Source organism: Nicotiana tomentosiformis, chromosome 12 (assembly GCF_000390325.3).
Source record: "Nicotiana tomentosiformis chromosome 12, ASM39032v3, whole genome shotgun sequence".
In the NCBI taxonomy this organism is placed as follows: domain Eukaryota; kingdom Viridiplantae; phylum Streptophyta; class Magnoliopsida; order Solanales; family Solanaceae; genus Nicotiana; species Nicotiana tomentosiformis.
The window spans coordinates 108,156,608-108,178,689 of NC_090823.1; the positions used below are offsets into that span (position 1 = coordinate 108,156,608).

The 22,082-nt window shown below is 38.7% G+C and overlaps 3 protein-coding genes across 3 annotated transcripts; all 3 read right to left on the reverse strand.

Annotated features, from left to right (window-relative positions):
- Positions 1-63: 63 nt before the first annotated feature.
- LOC104096441 (probable calcium-binding protein CML36) lies at positions 64-996 on the reverse strand. Its single transcript, XM_009602811.4, has one exon. It carries the CDS (start codon positions 912-914, stop codon positions 255-257), a length of 660 nt encoding a protein of 219 aa, XP_009601106.1. The 5' UTR covers positions 915-996; the 3' UTR covers positions 64-254.
- Positions 997-2,180: 1,184 nt separating this feature from the next.
- On the reverse strand, positions 2,181-2,921 carry LOC138903198 (uncharacterized). Its single transcript, XM_070191129.1, has one exon. It carries the CDS (start codon positions 2,919-2,921, stop codon positions 2,181-2,183), a length of 741 nt encoding a protein of 246 aa, XP_070047230.1.
- A 577-nt stretch (positions 2,922-3,498) lies between these two features.
- LOC138903199 (uncharacterized) lies at positions 3,499-4,185 on the reverse strand. The gene has a single exon (XM_070191130.1). The coding sequence runs from the start codon at positions 4,183-4,185 to the stop codon at positions 3,499-3,501; it is 687 nt and encodes a 228-aa protein (XP_070047231.1).
- Between the last annotated feature and the right edge of the window lie 17,897 nt (positions 4,186-22,082).

Consider the following 22,082-nt stretch of genomic DNA (forward strand, 5'->3'; position numbering starts at 1 on the left):
AACATCTCCAAAAATACCAAAACAAAAAACATAAATACAGCAAAACGAAAAACAAAGCACAGCTCAAGATAAAAACTCCACTGAAATTAGAATCTAAATCTATATTATATATTATGCCAATTCCCATTTCATTTCATGGGTTCAAAAAGAAGGAATTTGTGCCCACATTTTTATACATACATATAAATTGGCCCGATCTCCCACTTCTTTCCACAAAAAAAAAGAGATACAAAATCATGATAATTATTTATCAATCATCTCTGCTGCTCCATCATAAGGCAAAAGTCGTCGAAGCATACGAACCCATCCCCATTCTTATCGACACCTCTTATCATACGCCGGCAATCCTCTAACGTACACCGTCCGTCACCAATAGTTCTAAACACGTTAAACAACTTTTCCGCCGTTATCTTTCCGTCATGATCGGCGTCAAAGAAATCAAAAACATCTCTCAGCTCGCCGTCACAAGACGGCGGCCCAAACGCCGAGCTAATGGCACCAAATTCCTCTAAGCTAATACATCCATCACCGTCCCTGTCAACTTCATCAAGTAACAGCGTCAGTTCCTCTTTACTCGGCGGCTCGGTTCCGACTCTGCTCAGAATAGCCTCCAGCTCTTCTTTCATTATCTTCCCGTCACCGTCAGTGTCAATCATATGAAAGGCTTGTACCAGTTCGGCGTAAACTTCGGCCGAAATCTCAGACCATTTATCAGCAGAGATTTCGTTGGATAAAGTGGGTAACACGCTTGTTGGCGTAGCTAGCCCATTGGGTTTTTTGAAGCCGCGATGGGACTCCGAATCGAATGAAGACGAAGTTGTGCCCGACCCGAATGATGGGTCTTCGGATCTAGAAATGGAGCGGGATTTTTTGTACTTGAAGAGCTTATTGGGGATGTTTTTGAGGAGCTTCATTATGGAGGAAACAGAGAGGAGAAGCTGTTGAAAGGAGAATTGAGGAAAAAGAGAGAGGAAGGAGAGGGTTAAATGGAGGGAGGAAGTAGCACTCCATAGTGAGCTTCCAGGAAGTTTCCTTTCCTAGCTGTGACAGAGAAAATAAGGCGTATTTATTTGGCATTCGTTAAAGATTATTTTTAAATTTAGGGTCATTTTACTATTCAGAAATTACCGTTACTTTATCATTTTCTTTCGTTTATTCTGATTGCGTTTCTCTATTCATTTCGGGAGTAGGGTAATCAATTCGGTACAAAATACTCTTGCCGTTACACTGATTAATTTAAATATATCCTCATTCGTTGAAACTATCCTAGTAAACTCTCAATCTCACGTCATACTAACATTTTGATGAGTTGAACACCAAATCGCATGGCACCCCAACACCTTACTCCCCCTCTATTTCTTCTATCACTTGCACCTCCCACCCCACCACAACCATCACCATTAACACCAATATACTCAAATATCGATCATTAATTTAAGTGTTGGAATTCTTATGTCAAAGAAAACAAATTTTGAATATAACAACAGAAATACCCGTAGACATAATATAATGTTAATTCTCCAGCGCATAAGAATGAAAAGATATTACTACAGTTTTCTGCCCTTCAAAACAATGAGAGCTATTAACGTAAAGGACGGTTTTGGTGGAAGGGTAGGAGGTACAAGTGATAGAATAATGGAGGGGAGGGGTAAATGGGTCCGGTGGTGAGGTGGCACGTCATGTGGTGTCTACTTCATGTTCATGTGGGATTGGGAGTCCACCTAAGACCGTCCTAACAGAGAAGGGGTATATTTAAACAATTTGTGTAATAGCAAAGGTATTTTTGTACGAAAAATATAACGGAGAGTAAAATTAATCTTTTTCACATAGTAGATGAGCATATCTCGTTTTTTGCTCTTGATCCCTAACGGGAGCCAGAGGCGGATCCAGGATTAGAGGTTACTGGTGCCGACCTAATCGATGTGATCAACTCGAGCGTCGGTTCGGGTTATTCATCCTTTTTATTTATATAGACAAATAGATCAAACGAAAGAAAATATAATAACTATAACTAATTGACACAAAGCATAAAACTTCCAATAATATTTTTAATATCATACATAATCTATTTACAATTGTCCTCGGCGAGCTTTCATATTTTGAAAACGATCAATAATGACATCATTACTTACATTTGTAAATACATCACGCTCTATGTAACAAACTAAACAATTATTTAACTATTGATTACCCATGTTGTTCCGCTCTTCATTATTTATCTGCTTCATGGATGAGAATGCTCTCTCCACAGTTGCGGTAGCAACAGGTAAAATCAGAGTTAACTTGACAAGTAAATAAACATACGAATAAGTCTCCACAAGATTTGTCTCAACCAATGCTTTTGCCAAATCACTAATTCCTTGCAAGTTGGAGAACTTGGGATTGCCAGCTCGCATATGAATTATGAAAGTATCTAGTTGATAACTCAAGTCTCGAATGTGTACTTCATCAAACTTATTTGGGTAACATTTTGCTAAAGTCATTATTCTACCTTTATCAAAATTAGCAAAAGAATTGACTGGATTCAAACTAGTCATCCCAAGAAGCATATCGCTACTCACTACATCAAAACGGTCCTTAAGCTCTTGAAGTTGCACATCAATTACAACATAAAAGATATCAACACGCAAGTGGTGTGAATAAAAAATATCAGAAGACTTGCGCTTCGACTTTTCAGGAAAATATGATTCATCCATCTTGAGAATCATAATATCATGCATATGACAAAATGAGGAAACATCATCTAGCAAAGATTCCCATCCAGTTTTCCTCATATCTTGAAATCTTTTCTTTGTAATGTTAAGAAACTCCACGTCATTAACAATATCTCGATCTCTCTTTTGTAGGATCTTGTTCAACTCATTTGACATTGCCAAAACTTTCAACATCAAGTGAAGCATAAAAATAAATTTGAATGTCATTATCTCACTCAAAAGATATTTTGCTTGATTTCTCTCATTAGAGGTAGAACCTTCATGTTCAATCACTTCAAGCACACGAATAATAGATGAGAAAATAACAAGAAAGTTATCTAATATTTTGAAATGTGATCCCCAACGAGTATCACCTGGTCTTTGAAGCCTGCGTTCTTGATTTAGTCCTCGTCCGGTATGAATTTCACCGGACTCAAGTAATTACTCCAGATTTTTAGCTTGAAGATGGCAAAGCAAATCTCTGCTCTTAAAAGATACTCCAATAACATTCAACACATTAGTAACATGACAAAAGAAGTCTCCGACATACAAATGCTTTTTAGACATAGCTACAAGTGTTAATTGCAATTGATGAGCAAAGCATGAATGTAATATGCCGATGAGTTATCTTTCATAATCAAAGTTTTAAGACCGCTTATTTCTCCCCTCATGTTACTAGTTCCATCATAATCTTGTCCACGTATTTGGGACAGACTTAGTGAGTGGTCCGAAAGCAAGGAGTAGATTGCTTCTTTCAATGAGCATGTCGATGTATCACTAACATGGACAAGACCAACAAATCTCTCTACCGCTTCACATTTTTATCAACATAACGCAAAACAAGAGCCATTTGTTCTTTGTGTGAGATATCTTTGGACTCATCAACTAATATACCAAAATAATCTCCATTCAAGTCTCCAATTATAGCCTTTAATATTTCTTTTGCACAAGCATTGATAATATCCTTTTGGATCATAAGGCAAGTCAAAGTATCATTTTGTGGAGTATTTTCTAATATTACTTTTCCCACATCCGGATGCTTGTCCCCATGCCATCGTAAGAATCCTAGAAAGAGGCCTTGATTTGTTGAAGATTCACTTTCATCATGGCCCCTAAAAGGCAATCCATACAATAATAGAAGTCTTGCCACATCAGTTGATGCTTCTAAACGCATTCGATACTCACTTTTCAACTTCTCGGAGTGCTTATCAAAAACAACTTGAATTGATTGATGATGATTTGATAAATCTAGCATCTTCTTGAAACATTTATCATGGACACTATTAACATCACCAACATGTAAATGCAATCTTTCAAGATCCTTATTCCAAGCCCTAAAACTATTTTTTGTATAAAATTCACCCGCACTTCCATGAATAAATTTATTTTTGAACAAATAACAACATAAGCAAAATACCGCATCTTTCTTCACACTATACTCCAACCATTTAGAAAATTTACCATTGAACCAACTTGGAACAAATTGACGCATTCTTCCTCCTATTTGAGTTTTGGGAAATTGATGCTTGGAAGGTTGACAAGGACCTTGTTGAATATAATGTTACCTTACTTCATCTCGTATTCTAGGGTTGTAGTCAGCAATATGTATTCTTTCTCCTGGATCGCCTTTAAGTGACCCCAAATCGAGTTCATCTATAAGATATGAATGATTGGCATTCGCTTGGATCAATGATTGACAACTAGGACTTGGTTGAGAATGGTCCAACCTCGTGACAAATCTATCCATCTCAATCAATTCTATAAAATAGAAGTTCATTCCAGTGAGAATTATAGAACAATTTCTACTAGGACATACCATCAATAAGTTTAGTTATTTTAAATAACTTAACGTCTCAACCTTCCCTAATATTTTTGTCGTTGTTAAAATAGAGTTAATTTTTATTGTTTCTTGATCAAAATTACTTGGAATGTTCTTTCTCTTTTAACAGTCTAACAGAGAAGCGAGAAGCAGAAGCAGAAGCAGTGGCGTGAATGAAGGCTAAAGCAGCGAGAATTGGAGAAAGGGAAAGGGGAAAGCAGCCTAAGGGACTTGGGGAATTGGGGTTTTGTTTTACCTTTTGGAAATTAGGAAAGATCCTAAAAAATAATTTTAACTTTCTGTTAGGAGTATTAGTTATAAGAGAATATTCTATAAAGAGTACTTTTATTATTATTTTATTTTATTTGTTTATACTTAAACAAACAAACAGAAAAGTAAAAATTTAATATAAAATATAGAAGAGTGTGCTGTAGTATACTTAATTTTCTTAAATTGCAACTAAATGTAAGCCAAAAAATTATTTGCTCCCTAGATTTGAACTCTTGCCCTGCTGAACGAAAAGGCAAACCTTTGTCACTGGCACCTTTCCCACTTTTGTTCTATGGGTAGCACTTTAAATATATATTCTATTTCTTATACATATTTACTTATATACATAAAATTTTCGCCGAAACTTGCGGGTGGCGTACCACCCCGAATCATGTACATAGATCCGCCTCTGACGGGAGCTCCAAGCTGAGGGTAATGTCAAAGCATAATTAAGGATTCTAAAAAGAATTGAACACGTGGACTCTACCATTTTGCGATAAAGAAGGAAAATTACGAGACGATTTATTAACCAAGATATGAATGGATCAAAAGTCTGAATAAAAATTAAGTAATTTCAAAGAGTGCAGGGCAAATGGACTTCTTTTTACTAAATGCTAAATACATCTTAAAATAAAAGTAAAATCAATTGACACATTGATTAAACTATAAAACATATCTGTATACGGTCGAAATAGATTTCGGCCTTCCTACGTTCGATCGAGTTCGAGTGTTAAGAAGTCGGAATGAGATTTTGGGAGTGAGCTCTGAGGTCGGTACTAACGAACCTCGAGCCCGAAGTTCGCTCGAGGAGGCGGCTCGATAATCCTATCGAGCCCGTGACCGAATCGATCCACAAGGCATTGCTTCGAGGTCGAAAATGTGCGATGCCCATCTCGAAGGTCGAACTCGATCCAAGACCGAAGGGCCCAACCCAGTAACGAGTTCGAGCTAGTATCGAGCTTACAGACAAGAGCCGTTGCAACCACACCAAGAAAGAGAATCTTGGCGGGAATCAAGGAAGAGACAAGTCATTATGGGTCTTCCACTACATGTTTTATTTTATTGTTTACAGTTAATGACCCTCTTCTATAAAATGGGGAATCCTTGTAAGCTAGAGGAGGTTGAACATAAAAAGGATCACTTTCTCTAGATATTGAGAGTAATCCCCTTGTGCTTGTTTTACTTATTCATTCTTTTGGCTTATTATTTTTGTTCTTATAGTCAACAATACACATATTTCCATTTCTCTACGCGATTTATATCAAATTGTATCGCATATCCTTAGAACCATCCACAAATCTAATATTATCCGATTTTTTTGGTAAACAGTTTGGCGCCCACTGTGGGGCTAAGGGTAACAGTGATCATTTGATATAAACCTAAAGTACACGCCAGTTTGCAACTTCAAATCAGCAATGGCTTCACCTATCGACCACGAAGCCGGCCTTCAAGATAAAACCAACAACTTGGCACCCGGGGCCGGAAGGCCACTCGATGAAGGTGCTGAGGCTCGAATCGAAGAACCCAAAATTCGAGCCGAAGTATCATTGGATGTCAATTCACAAATAGCTCTAGAGGCGAATCAGCGTTCCGAACCGGAAAGGAGCATTTAGGGTGGTACTCGATCCGTAGCTCGAGACACCCATAACGTGGAGGAGATCGGAGTCAGCTTACGGATGATCTTCGAGATGTTACAAGCCCAGCAAATAGCGATAGCTCAGTTGCAGATCCAAACTCAGGTACAAAGCAGGCCGGAGCCCAATCCGCTTCGAGAAGTCACCCACAGAACGGAACCAGTCATAGAGAAGCCAAATGAGCAAGAATCGGGGACTACTCCCGAAATTACTAAATTGCTCGAGGAACTCACAAAACGAGTCGAAGCCAACGATAAAAAAGTAGAAACATATAATTCCAGGGTGGACCAGATCCCGGGGGCTCCACCAATGATAAAAGGGCTAGATTTGAAAAAATTCATTCAAAAGCCTTTTCCCTCGAGTGCAGCCCCAAAACCAATCCCCAAAAAATTCTGTATGCCCGAAATACCCAAATATAATGGAACGACCGACCCCAATGAGCACATCACTTCTTACACGTGTGCCATCAAGGGCAATGATTTGGAAGATGATGAGATCGAATCTCTATTATTAAAAATATTCGGCGAAACCCTGTCAAAAGGGGCAATGATATGGCATCATAATTTACCATCTAACTCCATTGATTCTTTTGCTATGCTTGCAGATTGCTTCGTAAAAGCTCATGCCGGAGCCATAAAGGTCGAAACCAGAAAGTCGGACATGTTCAAGGTATTGCAAAAGGATAACGAGATGCTAAGGGAGTTCGTAGCTCGTTTTCAAATGGAACGAATGGATCTGCCACCAGTCACAGACGATTGGGTTGTTCAAGCTTTCACTCAAGGTCTAAATGAGCGGAGCTCGAGGGCTTCACGGTGGCTGAAGCAAAATCTGATCGAGTACCCAGCTATTACTTGGACCGATGTGCACAATCGATATCAATCCAAAATAATAGTCGAAGATGACCAGTTGACTTCTAGGACCATTACGAAAAAGCAAAAGTCGACTAGAGATCGATACCAGCCATATAGCAGAAACGATACTACTGCTGAGTATCCGAGGCCTCTTTAAAATCAACCTCGTACACAGGGGGGCTTTATCATTGAACGCATCTGTGATGATTATCAAGTTAGGTGCAAAGGAAGTTACTTCGTTATTTCATGACAAACAGTGTCTCAACGGGAAACGTTGTAAGGGCCAAATGGTCAAAACGAACCATGCTTATATAGTTGGCCAGAGCCCTAACGCAAAACATGAACCCATGTATAATGACCTGCAAAGAAAGCTCTCCTCCTTACCGATACTCTATGATCAAGATTTATTATGCAAACAGGATCGAGTTCGAATCATTCACTCGATTGCCAAGCCTACGGGTTAACTTTATTTCGAGTTCGAGCAATCACTCACTCGACCATTAAGCCTATGGGCTACTTTAACTATTATGCCTACGGGCTACATTGCATCGAGTTCGAATCATTCGCTCGATTGCCAAGCCTACGGGCCACCTTTATTTCGAGTTCGAGCAATCACTCACTCGACCATTAAGCCTACGGGCTACTTTGACTATTATGTCTACGGGCTATATTGCATCGAGTTTGAATCATTCACTCGATTGCCAAGCCTATGGGCTACCTTTATTTCGAGTTCGAGCAATCACTCACTTGACCATTAAGCCTACGGGCTACTTTAACTATTATGCCTACGGGCTACATTGCATCGAGTTCGAATCATTCACTCGATTGCCAAGCCTACGGGCTACCTTTATTTCGAGTTCGAGCAATCACTCACTCGACCATTAAGCCTACGTGCTACTTTAACTATTACGCCTACGGGCTACATTGCATCGAGTTCGAATCATTCGCTCGATTGCCAAGCCAACCAGCTACCTTTATTTCGAGTTCGAACAATCACTCACTCGACCATTAAGCCTACGGGCTACTTTTACTATTACGCCTATGGGCTACATTGCATCGAGTTCGAATCATTCACTCGATTGCCAAGCCTACGGGCTACCTTTATTTCGAGTTCGAGCAATCACTCACTCGACCTTTAAGCCTACGGGTTACTTTAACTATTACTCATACGGGCTATATTGCATCGAGTTCGAATCATTCACTCGATTACCAAGCCTACGGGCTACCTTTATTTCGAATTCGAGCAATCACTCACTCGACCATTATGCCTACGGGCTAATTTAACTATTACGCCTACGGGCTACATTGCATCGAGTTCGAATCATTCGTTCGATTGCCAAGCCTACGGGCCCCCTTTATTTCGAGTTCGAGCAATCACTCACTCGACTATTAAGCCTACGGGCTACTTTGACTATTACGCCTACATGCTACATTGCATCGAGTTCGAATCATTCGCTCGACTGCCAAGCCTACGGGCTACCTTTATTTCGAGTTCGAGCGTTCACTCACTCGTCCATTAAGCCTACGGGCTACTTTGACTATTACGCCTGCGGGCTACATTGCATCAAGTTTGAATTATTCAGTCGACTGCTAAGCCTACGGGCTACCTTTATTTTGAGTTCGAGCCATCACTCGCTCGACTATTACGCCTACAGGCTATATTATTTAGAGCAAAACTACTCATTTCTTCGAATTAAAACAAACACTTGACTATTTAAGCTGAAGGACGCTCGAGCCCGATAAAGCAAAGCGGACTACCCACGAGGCACGAAGGCAACAGAGATTTAAATTCAAACTGTCTATTTAGTTTGAAAGGCCATTTCTCTTCAAAAAAGAAGAAGAAAGATTTGTATTTACAAAATTTTTGTACAGAAGCGGCGAAAACGCCATCAGAAGTTATCCGATTCAAAGCATGTTGGGCCTCGTTGAAAAGACAGGAAGCCCCTCCGCATTCATCATTGATTGATCTTCTCCGATCACCAAAGACCGAAGGTAACTAGCAATTCCCACCGGGGAAGAAAAAAGTCGAGGACTATAAAGACGCATAAAATGATCGAGCATTACATACGTCATGGTCGGGATCGATAAAAACATCAGTGTATATCTGATCGAGCTGCTGGGAAATCATCAGATAAAAACATCAGTGTATATCTGATCGAACTGTTGAAAAATCATATCGTTTCTCGTCACATCCTTTTTCGAGAAACGAGGGGACTATCTGTATACGGTCGAAATAGATTTTGGCCTTCCTACGTTCGATCGAGTTCGAGTGTTAAGAAGTCGGAATGAGATTTTGGGAGTGAGCTCTGAGGTCGGTACTAACGAACCTCGAGCCCGAAGGTCGCTCGAGGAGGCGGCTCGATAATCCTATCGAGCCCGTGACTGAATCGATCCGCAAGGCACTGCTTCAAGGTCGGAAATGCGCGACGCCCATCTCGAAGGTCGAACTCGATCCAAGACCGAAGGGCCCGACCCAGTAACGAGTTTGAGCTAGTATTGAGCTCACAAACAAGAGCCGTTACAATCACACCAAGAAAGAGAATCTTGGCGGGAATCAAGGAAGAGACAAGTCATTATGGGTCTTCCACTACATGTTTTATTTTATTGTTTACAGTTAATGACCTTCTTCTATAAAAGGGGGAATCCTTGTAAGCTAGAGGAGGTTGAACATAAAAAGGATCACTTCCTCTAGATATTGAGAGTAATCCTCTTGTGCTTGTTTTACTTATTCATTCTTTTCGCTTATTATTTTCGTTCTTACAGTCAACAATACACATATTTCCATTTCTCTACGTGATTTATATCAAATTGTATCGCATATCCTTAGAACCATCCACAAATCTAACGTTATCCGATTTTTCCGGTAAACAATATCAAACTTCCCAAATAATGTCTTGGTCTACAAGATGCAACTGTTAATCTTATAAAACATGTTTTCCTTCATAATGCCACTCCTGAGTAATATTAAGAAAAATTCTATGCAATTCGTAGTTCCAACTTGCGAGAGAAATTGACTTTCACCAAAATCTTAAGTCAACCAACTTAAAAAAACAAGGTCAATCGATAACAAGAAGCAAGATAGAAATAAAAAAATCTTATCAAATTAACGATGTTGTGAAATGATTAGTATACATCTATCTTTAATCAAAGATCAATTTCAAATTCAGACAAGAAAACAATTAGGGTGTGTTTGGTACGAAAGAAAATATTTTTTTAAAAATATTTTTTAATTTTTTCATATTTGGCTGGCTTAAATATTTTGAAAAATATTTTTTCTCATGAACTCATTTTCCTCTAAGAAAAATATTTTCCATATCAAAAGAAGATAAAACATTTTTCAAAATTCTTTTCCAACCTTCTCCACTCTATTCCTCATCCCCACCATCCCACCCCACCTCCAAACCACCACCCCTACTCCCCAACCCTCTCCCCCCACACCTACACACCTCTTTCTTTTCAACAAAACATATACTTTTTTATGATTTAAAAAAAATATTTTTTTTATTTTCACAAAATGAGTATTTTCTTTTCATGATTTAAAAATTTTATTTTCTTTCGTTTAAACAAAATGAGTACTTTTTTTTTCATGACGTAGAAAAAGTAGTTTATTTTATTTCAACAAACTAAATATTTTCTTTTCCTGAAATAGAAAAAATATTTTTCCAACAAAATAAGTACTTTCTTTCAAGATGTAGAACACGTATTTTCTTTCATTTAAAAAAAGAGTACTTTCTTTTCATGATGTAGAAAAAATATTTTCTTTCATTTAAACATACTAAGTATTTTCTTTTCATGTTGTAGAAATAATATTTTTCTCAACAAAATAAAGTATTTTCATTTTAGTTATCGAGCTCAAATTTTAACGTTGTTCTTATGTGAAAAAGTAAAGTAGCATATTAATTTCTTTGGGTTCGTGTGAATTTTGAAAAGTAAAATTAAATTGGTAAATAAAATAGAGTGGGGGGAGGGGGGAGGGGGGAGAGTACAGAGAACATGGGAATTTGGGGGAAGGTAGGTTGAGGAGAGTAGCATAAAAAAATATTTTTTAAAAAATATTTTATACTCTCTGACCAAACACTAGAAACTATTTTTCAGAAAAAAGTTTTTCACTCACCAACCAAACAAGAGAACCTGAATCTTGTGTTCGAGTCTCAAGAATATAAATTTTTTAGTAAAAAATGCTTTCATCTCTATTAGTGAATTTATTTGGCGCAAATATTCCGCATTAATTGGATTAGAGACGATTGAGATTGCATAGTTAAACACAAAAAATAAAAATAAAAATATTCTTTTAAGTTTGATTAATCTAAACCGCGAATTACATAAAAAAAAAAAAACATTCTCATTAAATACCAATTTAATAAACTTCTCTTCTGGATACATTGCACCAACCGGTTTCTGTCTACTCTAGTGAAAAGAGAGTCCACACAAACCTCAATCTTTCACATTAGAAAAGTAATACTTAGTAAGTATTTTCCAAAATCCAATAAGCAACTGCCGGAAAGGGAAAATTTCTACATCTAGATTAGATATTCATGACCCCTTTCTACGAAATATTTATTATTCAATTTTGGAACAGGATAGTGCATGTGAAAGATTACATAAAAATTAGAAGAAGCTTTGCTATCACATGCAACTTCCTTCATTTTGTTTACTTTTGGCCAACAGATAATGGCACACTGAATAGGCTTTAGCTCACTGTTAACAGCACGCCAAGACGATATTGTGTAGTATAAAATAAACATGTATAAAAAGATATTTCTAGCTTTCGCAGTTTCACTAATATTTTATTACAAAGAACGAGACAATTGCGACTTGCAATTAAAAAATTTACTTGAAAAGGCAATTAATTTGTTCAGGAGTGAATGTTTCCTGGCAGCAAAGAAGGTGATTAGTTATAAGTATTTCAGAGTGGATATCCAATTATGCTGTTTTATTTTATCGAGGTACTGTAACCAAGGTTCATAATTAACTAATTAATTGAAAGAGAAAACTGTGCTTTGACCAATTAAGCAGTTGAGAGTCCGGATACTAGGGGTGTACATACGTCGGGTTGATTCGGATTTTTCAATTACCAAATCTAACTAATGATGTCGGATTTTTAAATCTATAAACCAAACCAAAACCAAAAAAGTCGGATTTTTCAATCTCGGTTTTTCTCGGGTTTTTTTCGGTTTTTTTCGAATTTTCGATTTTTTTCCTGGTAAAGTGTTCATAGCACAAAATATGTAACTTGTGCTCCAAATATTTCTTTAGTCCTAGTAAGATACAACTATATAATGTATTTTCCAAAAAAAATAATAATACAATAATATGAGATAAGTCCTAGCATTATACTAAAATATTCAATAACAAATATAATAAAATTACATAAAGCAAATATTACTAATTAATAAATCATAATAAAAATTAACATAATATAAAAATACCATATAGGCTATGCTAAAATAAGTATAGCTAATAAGTACTATTAATTACATAACTAAGTACTAAAGAAAAAGATAAAATAAGTTATGCATTTTCATTATAAAATAATGTAAAACTAAAAAATAAATATCCAACACTATCATCATTCCTAGTGTTGAATTGTTAGCATTAGTATTGATTTAAACTTTGTTTGAGTTATCATATTTATGGGCTATAAAATTTATTTACTACTCAAGAATGTTAGATCCAAACTTAAAATAATACGTTATAAAATAAAACTGTGAAAAAGTTTAAGAAATATTTATAAATCACATTACAATAAATATTTATATATATAAAATATTTTTTAAAATTGTATAAATATACTATCGGGTTGGTTTGGTTTCGATTTGACTTTTTTTAGTTAAAACCAAACCAAACCAATTATGGTCGGATTTTTTTTTCCAATACCAAACCAAATCACAATCATTTTTTTTCTCCGATTTGACTCAGATTATCGGTTTGGTGTTGTTTATCGATTTTTATTGTACACCTCTACCGAGGACCATGTGCTTTAGGTATAGAAGACACTTGTATACAGGTAAAATCGAGCCCACTGAACACCCCGATTTTCTGGTGAGGCAAACGGAGCAGGAACGTGACCGTAATGAGCTGGAGTCAGAGTGAGGAGCCCCTCATATCAAGGTTCGGGCAAAACACCTTCCCTCGGGGGTATTGGGGTCATGTCCTCCAGGTCCGGTTCGGGGATCAAAACTTCGGAGAGCATTACCAAACAATTGCACACGACTAACAAAGGGCCGTGATGTCTGTGTCATTGATTAGTGAAACAGAAGATTTTTACCTTTTTTAGAATTGTACTTAGGGTAAAATATCTCGTACTATATAAAGGGGGAAGCTTATTGTTCAAGACATACATTGTAACACGAATACCAAGGCAATCTATTTCAATTCTTCTTGTCGTTAAAAGTTCTTATTTTTGTTCTTAAGTTCTTCATAAGTGCAATCTTGGAATCGAGGACAGGTTCCTCATTGAGTCATCAATCGAGCTCGAAATCACTATTATCATTGGTTTGGCCATTTATTACGCCTTTCATTTGCGTAATCTAACGTCATTAATCACTCGTATTGAATTAATCCACATATCCTTAAAACCACATATAAATTCAATTGTTATCCTTTTTTAGGGTAAACAGTTTGGCGCCCACCATGGGGCTAAGGAGTGGTAATTTAATACAAATTTCCATAACGCACTCTGTTTTACGCTTGTTCTTTGAGATTTTAATTTCAGGTCAAATTAAAAATGTCGTACTCTCTATCCGCTCATTTGAAGATGCTGAGTCTGGACACCATGGCGAGAACAATAATGTAATGCCCACCAATGAGGTGCCTCCTGTTGACCCCAACAGAGTTCCAGTCGCTGACCCAATCGGTGCTAACTCATATGTGGCCATCGACGCAAACTTGCCTACTGACCCCGAAAACAGCGTTCGCGGGGGAGCCCGATCGATAGCCCGGGGTACCCACGACGGCAAAGGCGATGGGATAAATTTACAAGTGATCTTCAAAATGTTACAGGCTCAACAGGCAGCAATAGCCCAGTTGCAGAACCAAAGGCGCCCCAGCAGAGTTGAGCCCGAACCATCCCGGGATAACACCCGCAGAAATGAACCAGTCACAGAAAGGCCGGGTGAAGTTGAACCCGGGACCAACCCCAAGATAATACAGATTCTAGAGGAACTGACAAAGCGGGTAGAATCGGGAGAAAAGAAAATCGAAGCCACCAATAAAAAAGTGGAGACCTATAACTCCAGGGCTGATCAAATCCTAGGAGCATCCCCGATATTGAAAGGCCTGTATTCCAAATAAATTTGTCCAAAAACCTTTCCCTCCAAGCGCAGCTCTAAAACCGATCCCAAAGAAGTTCCGTATGCCCGAAATTCCAAACTATAACGGGACCATGAATCCAAATAAATACGAGACCTTCTACACGTGTGCCATCAAGGGAAATGACTTAGAAGATGATGAAATCGAGTCGGTTCTGCTGAAAAAATTCGGAGAAACCCTGTCTAAAGGAGCAATGATATGGTATCACAACCTGCCCCCTAATTTCATTGATTCATTTGCTATGCTTGCAGATGCCTTCATAAAAGCTCATGCCGGGGCCATCAAAGTCGAGACCAGAAAATCAGACCTCTTTAAAGTGAAACAAAGAGATAACGAAATGCTCAGGGAATTCGTATCGAGGTTTCAAATGGAAAGGATGGACCTTCCCCCGGTTTCGGATGGTTGGGCTGTTCAAGCATTCACCCAAGGACTCAACCCCTAAAGCTCCTTGGATTCACAGTAGCTGAAATAGAATTTGATAGAGTACCTGACAGTAACTTGGGCTGACGTCTATAACAGGTACCAATCGAAAATCAGAGTCGAGGATGATCAGCTCGGGCCTCCCTCTGGGTCCGTGTATCCCATCAGAACTAATGACAGGTCTAAAAGAGTCATCGATCATAAACTAAGACCAAGCATAGATCAATATTAACCGTATAACGGAGATCTAAGGGGCAGCGAATCCGGACGTAACCCTGCAAGGAATTAAAAAGAAGCGATCGAGGTCATAATAGCCGGGGACTCATTGGAAAAATGGTTTCGACAGGCCAATCGGGGCCAGGGAGGCACCGAGGTTATAAGAATACAACTTCTGCGTCGATGCGGCTGGCATCGTGTCAGCCATCGGACGCATCAAAAATACCAAGTGGCCTCGGCCATTGCAGTCCAATCCTGCCCAAAGAGACCCCAACCTGATGTGTAAGTATCATGACACTCACGACCACAGGACCGAAGACTGTTGATAACTAAGATAAGAAGTGGCCCGGTAATTCAATAACGGACACCTCCGGGAATTTTTAAGTGATCGAGCCAAAAGTCACTTCAGAAATAGGGACTCCAACAAGCAGACCGAGCAAGAGGAACCTCAACACATCATCAGCATAATCATCGGTGGAGTCGACATCCCCCAGCGGCCAATGCTGAAGCGCACTAAAGTGTCCATTACAAGGGAAAAGCTAACCCGGGATTACATGCCGTAGGGGACCATCTCTTTCAACGATGAAGATGCTGAAAGCATTGTGCAACCGCATAATGATGCACTGGTAATTTCTGTACTCATAAATAAATCTCGAGTTAAGCATGTATTGATTGATCCAAGTAGCTCGGCCAATATCTTCAGATCGAGGGTCGTAGAGCAGCTGGGTCTACAATACCAAATAGTGCCTGTAATTCGGGTCTTAAACGGATTCAGCATGGCATGTGAAACTACTAAAGAGGAGATAACCCTGCCAGTGAACACCGTCGGAACCATTCAGGAAACAAAGTTCTACGACATCGAAGGGGATATGAGGTATAACGCTCTATTCGGATGGCCATGGATTCACAACATGAGGGCAATACCCTCAACACTACACCAGGCATTGAAGTTCCCCACATTGGGAGGGATCAAGACAGTTTACGGTGAACAGCCAGCCTCAAAAGAAATATTCGCGGTCGATAAGGTGATCCCGATGTCCACACTCTCGACATCAAAGAACCCGGAGTCGGTTAAGAAGGAAGAAATTAAATAGAAATTACCGACACCGGCCCCGACGGAACCAGAGAAGCAAGAGGTAGGCGAGGATGATGATTATAGAGTTCCTAGTTCGTTCATCGCCACTTATGATTCCGATGCCACCAAGTCGACGGTTGAGGAGCTGGAGCTGGAGCAAGTCATATTGATCGAATACTTGCTCGATCAGAAGTTATACCTGGGCACGGGGTTAACTCCCGAGCTCAGGAAAAAACTTATTACTTGGAGCAAGTCATATCAAGCAGTACTTTTCGAGTCCACCCTTTCTTCATACTCCGAAGGCAGACCAGCAGTTGTACTTGTACTTGGCGGTATTCGAGATAGCGGTAAGTGGAGTCTTAGTCTGGGAAGAGGAAGGTACACAATTTCCTATCTATTATGTTAGAAGAACTCTAGGCGAGGCCGAAACAAGGTGCGCTCGCTTTGCTAAGCGATTCCAGAAAGTTAAATCCATATTTTCAATGCCATCTCATATATGTCATAACTTCTTACCCACTGAGGAACATAATGCACAAACCCGAGCTCTCGAGACGATTGTCCAAATGGGCCGTAGAAATTAGTAGGAACGATATCGAATATCGACCCCGAACTGCCATCAAATCTCAAATTTTGGCAGACTTCGTAACCAACTTCACACCGGCCTTAATACCCGAAGTCGAAAAGGAATTCTTGTTAACCTCGGGGACTTCCTCGAGAATCTGGACCCTCTTTACGAATAGTGCCTCGAACGCAAAAGGGTTCGGACTCGGCATCATGTTGAATCCGCCTACGGGCAACATAGTTAGGCAATCTATCAAAACTTTAAAATTAACTAACAATGAGGCTGAGTATGAGGCCATGATTGCAGGTCTTAAATTGGCTAAAAGCCTGGGGGCCGAGGTGGTCGAAGCTAAGTATGACTCCCTCCTTGTGGTAAATCAAGTCAACGAATGTGAAGGTACTTTGAAAAATTATAGGTAACGCTGCATCGATTCAAGGAATGGACGTTACAACACGTATCCCGGGATCAAAACAGCGAAGCCGATTGTCACGACCCAAAATCCCACCACAGGCGTCGTGATGGCACCTAGTCTCTAAGACTAGGTAAGCCGATTTAGATTATATTTCGAACCCCCCCCTCCCGTTTTTTTTTTCGAAACCAATATCGGAACAAATATAAATGTAACAACCTCCCAAGACTGGTAGTACTGAGTCACGAACTCTAACTGAATACATGAAATGATCTCAAGGAGTGAATACTCAATACTATTTGATTTAAATATTAATAGTACAATGAAATGAAAAGACTCCAAGGGACTGCGACGACTAAGCAACTCTACCTTGAATCCTTACGATCCCGCTTTACTCTGCCCAAGTCCTCTATCTCCAATACCTGGTTCTGCACAAAAATGTGCAGAAGTGTAGTATGAGTACACCACGGTCGGTACCCAGTAAGTATTAAGACTAACCTCAATGGAGTAGAGACGAGGTACAGTCAAGACACTCACTAGTCAAATAATCTGTGCAATATAGCATACAAAAATAATAGAAAACAAAAAACAATAAGGGAAACACCAATCAACTAGTGATTTAAACAGCAAGGCATAGGAACATCATAAATATTACTCAAACGAATAATAAACACAGGTACAACCAATTAATCTAGTCTTTCAAAATATACATCTTTTATCTATATATTTTTCAATGAAAGTCTCTAGAATATAATCCTTTTCAATAAATATATTTCAAATATACTTCTTTCAAATAAATATCTTTCCATTATAACTCTTTCAAATAAATATCTTCTAAATAGAATTCTTTTAAATAAATATCTTCTGAATATAATTCTTTCTAATAAATATCTTTCGAATATAATTCCTTCAAGTAAATATCTTTCAAATATAATTTTTTTCGAGTAAATATCTTTCAAATATAATTATTTCAAGTAAATATCTTTCATATATAATTCTTTCAAGTAAATATCCTTCAAATATAATTCTTTCGAATAAAAGTCACTATGTGACGCCTCATTTAACTTTCCTGGCGTGAGAAATATATTCAACACATCACATCAAATGGCACGGCAATACCTTCGTGCACTTATCTCATTCTCACCCAATATATATATATATATATATATATATATATCAAATCAATTGGCACGGCAACACCCTTCGTGCATTTATAACAGTACCAACTAAGTGGGAGAAGTACCAATAACAATAAAAAGAATAAAGTAGAGGCACACAGGAAGCAACAACGACTACAAGTCACATAGAAAACATAGATGTACAATAACATCTCAAGATAAAGGCATGAATGTATACACAACAAAATGATATCACAATATAATATATGTCTCTCGTCCTCTCCTACACGGAAACACCCTTCGTGCCATGAATATATGATAATATAAAAATAATTGCACGGCATCACCCTTCGTGCTTTTACTCTCATCCTCACCTGATAATATAAATGAAACGGCACGACATCACCCTTCGTACTTTACACTCTCAATGGCACGGCATCACCCTTCGTGCTTTACACTCTCCCTCACGTGATAATATAATTCAAATGGCACGGCATCACCCTTCGTGCTTTACACTCTCCCTCACATGATAATATAATTCAAATGGCTCGGCATCACCCTTCGTGCTTTACACTCTTCCTCACCAAGCACATGTATATCATTAACAAGCAAGGTAGGAAGCATAAATAACGTCAAGGAGAGTGTTTAATCCACAACACAATACAATAATTCATATCACAATTTGCCACTGACCACAGTCAGGTTCTAAATATGTAGCAGAATTAATATATTTATCAACAAATAGCCCAAGGCTCCACACAACGTATATAAAATCTCAAAACAGTCAACATAGATGAAAAATACTCAGTATAGGGCAACGCCTTCATTAATCCAAATTCGCGTACACGACTTCTAACCACATAATTTTCACATAAGACTCAATGCCTAAGGGGTAATTTTCCCACTCGAGGTTAGGCAAGATACTTACCTTTTTGAAATTATGCCGATATTCCAAAATCGCCTTCTTGCTTGAATTGACCTCCGGATCGCTCAAATCTATCCAAACTAATTTCATAACTTCATTAAAATTCATCGAAAATAATTCTGAATAATAATATGTCGACTTAAAATTTTATTCCAAAAGGTCAAGAAAAGTCAACGCGGGGCCCGCCTCTCAGAACCCGACATAATTTTCAGGAAATCTGATCACCCATTCCGATACGAGTTCAACCATACTAAACTTATCAAATTCCGATGTCAAATGTACCTTCAAATCTTAAATTTGTTGTTTATGAAGTTTCTATAATTTTTTTCCAAATTTCCATCTCAAAGTACTAACTAAATCATGAAATCAGTGATATATTCCCCGATGAATTTCTTGAAAAACTCACAAAAAATCGTCTCCAACCGAGCTCCCTAAGTCCAAAAATAAAATAATAACCTAAACCTCGGATATATAGTGCACCTCTCGGATTCTCAATACGCTGACCGCGCATTTCCACCGCCCCCGTGAACGCCTCACCACGGTCCGCGAAATTCCCACCGCGGCCGTGAAAGTTTGGTGGCTGCACTGCCAGGCTTTATTATTTTGGCCATAACTTTTTTTACAGAGTCCAAATAATGACTTCTTTACCTCTTAAGAAACTAGACACGAAGGGCTACAACTTTGATTTTTGAATCATCTTAAAATTCCTTGTGGATCAAAAGATATAGGCTTCTGAAGTCGGACCAACAGACTGCAGAACTTCCTGGAGCGCCTCCGCGACCAAATTTACGCGGTCCGCGCTCCCTCCTCCGCCCTCTGCGAAATCTTTCCGCCCTCAGCGGAATGTTGCCGCCCTCAGCGGAATTTTTGCTGCCCTCAGCGAAATTTTAAGCACCAGAACCATGCCTTAGTTTCGGTAATGCCCGGACTCGCTCAAAACTCATCCCGAAACTCATCCAGAACCTCCCGTACACAAACCATATATGAATTTCAATCATAAAATACGCTACGGACCTGCTCGCACACTTAAAACACTAAAAAGAGGCCGTTTTGACCCGATATTGACCATGGCCAAACTCTCAATTTTTCTTAACTTTACAAATCTCTCAACTTCTTTGTTTTGCGCCGAAACGTATCAAATCAATCCGGAATGACTTCAAATTTTGCACACAAGTCATAAATGACTTAATGGAGCTATTCCCATTTTTGGAATCAAAATTCGGCCTCGTTATAAAAAATTCACCCTTCGATCGGATTTTTTCAAAATCTTATATTTTCCAACTTTCGCCAAAATGTGTCGAATTGTCCTACGGACTTCCAAATCCAAATCCGAACATACGCCTAAGTCCGAAATCATCATACAAAGCTATTGCCATCTTCAAAATTCTATTTTGGGATCGTTTACTCAAAAGTAATCTCTCCGGTCAACTCTTTCCATTTAAGTTTCTAAATAAGAATTGCTCTTTTAACTAAATTCTGAATCTTCAGTAAATCAAACTCGACCACACCCGCGGGTCATAATACATATTGTGAAGCTGTTCGAGACCTTAAGCCACTGAACGGGGCGTTAATTATTAAAATAACAAGTCGGATCGTTACACCGATGCTCTCGCTAACTTGGGGTCTTCGGTTGATGACGATGAATTCAGCTCGGGAACGGTCGTAAAACTCATGAAATCAGTAGTGGAAGAAGGCCCTGTAACACCTCGTAAATTTGGCTTAGGTGTGAATGTATTAAATGAGTAGTAATGTTATATTTTGGATATGTGAAGTTCTATCGGTATTAGGGGTGGCATGCGGGCCGGTCCGGGCCCTAAACGGGCCAAGTGGGCCGGTTCAAACGGTCCCGGTCCGATCCCTAACTAAACAGGCCAAATGGTCCCGGGCTAAACGGTCCTTTCCTAGGAACCGGCCCGGGACCGGACCCACAAACTCATGGTCTCGGGCTAAACAAGCCGGGCCCGCGGGCTAAACGGGCTAAGTGGGCCCAACGGCTAAAATATTAAATTTTTTTTAAAAAAATTAGAATTGAAATTAGAGACAAAAAGATTAAAAAAAATAAATATCTAAAGCAATGCATTGTAAATTTTATTATAAATTTGTGACCTAAACTTTTTAATTCAAAATTTAAAGACAAAAATATTGTAAAGAGATATTCAAAGCAATGCCTTGTAATTTTATTATAGCATTAAAAGAAATATGGCAATATCTTTCTTAGACTTCCTCCTCCTATGGAATGAGCACAACAAGGTGCTTACAACCATTGAGAAGAAAAAGAAACTAATCAAGATGTGCCAAAATACAAGTTACATAATACATTCTAATTTTTATTCATACAAGTTACATGGTAACTCTCACAAACTTTATAAATCCTTCAAGGTTCGAAGGAATTTTCGTTGGTGGTAGCGGAAAAGTAGCTTGGACATCGCCGCTTCCATTGTCGGGCGAAGCAGCATCCTCCGCAAGTTCAACTAGCAGTTCTTCGTAAGCTTCGTCTTCCTCTGGTTGTGATTCAACAAGTCCAAAATTTCTTCTTTCCGAACGGATCCAATCTCTAAAAAGTACTGATTTTTTCAAGCTCTCCCTCATAGACGCTCTATAATCACCGAGTTGAAGTCTTGCTTGACTGAAAACGCTCTCCAATGCCACTGTTGAAGCTTAAATAGTTAAAATGTCTCAGGCCATCCTTGAAAGAACCGGAAACATGAGTATTATTGCTAATATGGAATCCCTTTGACTTGTATTGATATAGATTAAAGTTGAAAGGGTTGACGAATGT

Bases quoted from the DNA above. Each gene is read 5' to 3' on its own strand.
- LOC104096441 (XM_009602811.4), bottom strand. From the start codon at position 914: ATGAAGCTCCTCAAAAACATCCCCAATAAGCTCTTCAAGTACAAAAAA.
- LOC138903198 (XM_070191129.1), bottom strand. From the start codon at position 2,921: ATGACATTCAAATTTATTTTTATGCTTCACTTGATGTTGAAAGTTTTG.
- LOC138903199 (XM_070191130.1), bottom strand. From the start codon at position 4,185: ATGCGTCAATTTGTTCCAAGTTGGTTCAATGGTAAATTTTCTAAATGG.